Raw genomic sequence first — 3,453 nt, 5'->3', positions numbered from 1 at the left:
TAAAATAAAATGAAAGGTAGCAGAAGAAGAAAAAATCTTATATCTGCTCCCATTTTCAAAAATAACATTAAATTCAACAATAATAATCAAACATCAGTATGTTGTCAATAAATCTTCAATTAACAAAATAAGACAAAAAGTTTACTTCTTTTTCAAGCAATAATTCATATTAATAACAATAAACTAGAATATACAGTAGATACATTTAACTGGAAAGAGTGGGAAGAAGACAAACTTATTTCCTTCCACTCCCTATTCAAATATATAAATTATAAATTATGTGGTTGCTACTGACATTTGAGATGTGATATACAGTATTGTGTAAGGTTTTCTGTTTCTTTTTATTTTTTCTTTTCTCTCCCTCTCCCCCTTCCCTCCTTCTTCCTTTTGTTCCTTTCCAATTTTCCCTGCCTTCTCTTCTAAAATCATTGTGATGCATTTTCTTGCTAATACCACTGATGTCACCCATAACGTCATCACCAAATCATTCCTGCAATTAAATTTTATAGGTGATTATTAAACACAGTCTACAGTATTTGCTTATGCTTCCATTTATAATAAAAAGAGTTTAGAGGCTGTTATTTCTGCGAAAGGAGGATCTACTAAATATTGAGTTAAGGTTTATTTTGGTGCCCAAATTTATGCACCTGCCTAATTTTGTTTAACCAATTATTGCACACTTTCTGCAAATCATAAAAACTTCATTTCATTTCTCAAATATCACTGTGTTTGTCCCCTATATGATATATTTTACTGATTTTTTAATCGAAACAATCAATGATTTATAAAGGTAAATCAGAAAAATTAACAAGGTGCCCAAACTTTCGCACCCCACTGTAGTTATGTCCTTGTCCCATTTGTTCAATTACCATCAGCACCATAACCTATATTCTATTTAACTTATATTAAAATCAGTTATATGTTATTACACTGATATAATAATGGTAACGACCTCAACAGTGACAGCAGTAATAGCAGAAATGATCATCTAAGAAGCATGCGTCTACAGACAYGAGATGCTTAATCATAACCATGCAGTTTTCATTTTCTACATATACCATTATCTAAATTCCAACATTCATTAATTTTTTACTATTACTGTAAGGAAAGAGGAATAAAAAAGTATAAGGTAAGTAAAAATAATGATAATAAGTCGGACAACCACATAATAAAAACTATTTTCTAACACTGATTTTACAGTTTTCTATTATGCTCTTTCAGATCATTTGATTTAATTCCATCCAATGCATCTGATCACCTGTTTTGGAGTAAAACATATCAGAGAAACCAGGGAGARAAAGCTTCAACCCTTCCAAAGATGAAACCAAAAGCACATAGCTCTAAGATTTTCTCYGAGAAGCCCGACATCCGCATTTCTCCTGCTTCTCAGCCAAACACTCCTCCCACATGTTTCACTGCCAAGCCAAAGCCAAGCGACTCTCCTCTTCTTCCCGCCTCACAGCTCAGTGATTTTTACCCACTACAGCACCAGCCAAGACAGAGTGTGTCTCCAACCCTGATCGTCCCAACACCCAGACTCAGCCCATCTCCAACATCCCAGCGTCGAGAAAACGGCCCGAACATCCAACAGGAGCGGCATCCCTCTCCTGTTGCCAAAGACAGACGAGCTAGATCAATTCCCATCTCCAACTCCAAAGTAGCTCAAAATGAAGCGAAGCATGAAATTCTTGACCAAAGCACTTTGCTGGATTTTACTCATTCAAGACGACAGTCTCGACTTCAGACTGAATCCAACAAGTTACCAGAAACGCCCCAGAATTTTAACTTAYGGCACCATGAAGTTGGAACAGACATGAATGAAAATGCCGCAAAAGATCAACCAAAGTATCCAAACAGAAACCTAAATGTTGATTCTGTGTCTAAACCAAAGCTGCAGCAAGAGTGTCAACTAGAAGTGACAGAATATAAAAAACAATCCTACGCTCAAACAAGGAGCAATACCACACAGACCTCTGCTCRCAGATCATCTGAACAAATGTATTCTGTAAAAAGGACAGGTTTACCAGTGATGCCCAAAATGTCCTCTTCGACTGAGTCTCGTCCTGTCTCAGCTAAATGTGAAACAAGAGAAAGGCGGTCGAATTTGGACAATGAAACAAAAGTGAATACATCTCTTCTGTTGGGTTCTGATCGCAAGAATCCACGAGAAGAACATAGCAGACAGAGACTTTTTGGAAACTCATCTCAAGTCTTTCAACGGTCATCTCAGAACATCGGGTCCCCTCWGGATAACAGATTAATGTCACCAAACCAAACTACCCGGGTGGATGTAAAGAGCGCAATAAGCCGGTTTGACTTCGCATCAGAGGATCACAGCTGCCAGTCAACACACATCAATCAGACAGCTGAGGCTTTTCGGTGCACACGGRGATTAAATCAAGTGGAGAAGGGTCTGGTGGCAGTCCGAACCCCAGAAGCCCCCCACCCTACAGAGTGTACATTCACACAAAGCAGAATCTTATCAAACTGTGATGTTGAGCCACACCGAAACAGCTTGAATCAGGGGCGGCCTCTTTGGCAACAGAAAAGCCACCAAGAGATAAATGTCACACATGCAGGTCTGAATCCAAGAGGTATTTTCGAGAGCCTGGACCACAACCAGGTGCCGACAAAACTACCCGAATGTCTCCAGCCCCCAGCCATGGCCCCCTGCCCACCCAGCAGCTCAACGGGAGCTTTTGACCTGCTGCAGCAAAGAGTTTACCAGACATCAGGAGAGGCGACGGGACAAGCTCGTCACCAAACACACGGGCTGAAATACTCTGTTTCACACAAACAATTCATCACGGAGGAGCTCGAAGACCCTTATTATGTCACCATGTACTACCCAGATTCTGTGTATGTGGGTGAGTACAAACTCAAGCACAGAGTCAACACAAGAGATTTAAGATACATATATCAGGGAATCTTTCAGACTTTGCTTATATTTCAGGCAGCTGCCAGTTTAATGTTATTCTGTAGGTGGGGTGTGGGAGCTCAGACCCAACGAGGGGCTTGTTAAAGAGGATACTACTCTCCTTATCAGCAGAGCAACAGACACACTGAAGCGAGATGTTGACAGCGTTGGTTAGCGCACTCTATCAAATTAAAAAAACAACACAAGGAAGACATGCCAAAGCAGTTTTCCACGCATTCACTCAAACATAGAAAGATGCAGAGAGGAAGGCAGCGGGGGGACGAGACGAGAGCAACTCTGAGATAAAGTGTGAGTACTGAAATCAACTTCAACTTTATTACAGGTTTCATTTGTTTGTGTGATCATGCTGTATTACAGGGTAGAGCTTGTAACCAATGTGTTTAAAGATTATACACTTACCCTGACGTCAGTGGGACATTATACTGCTGAGTTAACTCTCTGTTTTGGTTTACAATATTTTAAAATATCTCAATACAAGCTGCAAGCTGCAGTTGTATGAGTTTGGTTTTTTTTAC

General features: G+C 39.8%; 2 protein-coding genes across 2 annotated transcripts in view; both read left to right on the top strand.

Moving 5' to 3' along the window:
• LOC106515167 (uncharacterized) overlaps positions 1-3,092 on the top strand; it is a 4,323-nt gene extending 1,231 nt beyond the window's left edge. The window contains exons 3-5 of the mRNA XM_014004828.1: positions 1,222-1,955; positions 2,580-2,867; positions 2,983-3,092. Coding sequence (XP_013860282.1) covers positions 1,222-1,955; positions 2,580-2,867; positions 2,983-3,092 — 1,132 coding nt within the window. The remainder of the gene's footprint in view (positions 1-1,221; positions 1,956-2,579; positions 2,868-2,982) is intronic.
• A 45-nt stretch (positions 3,093-3,137) lies between these two features.
• The window catches only part of septin3 (septin 3), a 10,243-nt gene continuing 9,927 nt past the window's right edge, over positions 3,138-3,453 (top strand). Inside the window, exon 1 of the mRNA XM_014004899.1 lies at positions 3,138-3,226. The gene's annotated coding sequence lies outside the window, so the exon portion shown is untranslated. The remainder of the gene's footprint in view (positions 3,227-3,453) is intronic.

Source organism: Austrofundulus limnaeus, unplaced genomic scaffold (assembly GCF_001266775.1).
Source record: "Austrofundulus limnaeus strain Quisiro unplaced genomic scaffold, Austrofundulus_limnaeus-1.0 Scaffold27, whole genome shotgun sequence".
Taxonomy (NCBI): Eukaryota; Metazoa; Chordata; class Actinopteri; order Cyprinodontiformes; family Rivulidae; genus Austrofundulus; species Austrofundulus limnaeus.
Note: the sequence above shows the minus strand (reverse complement) of the source record. Positions and strands in the feature narration are given on the sequence as shown.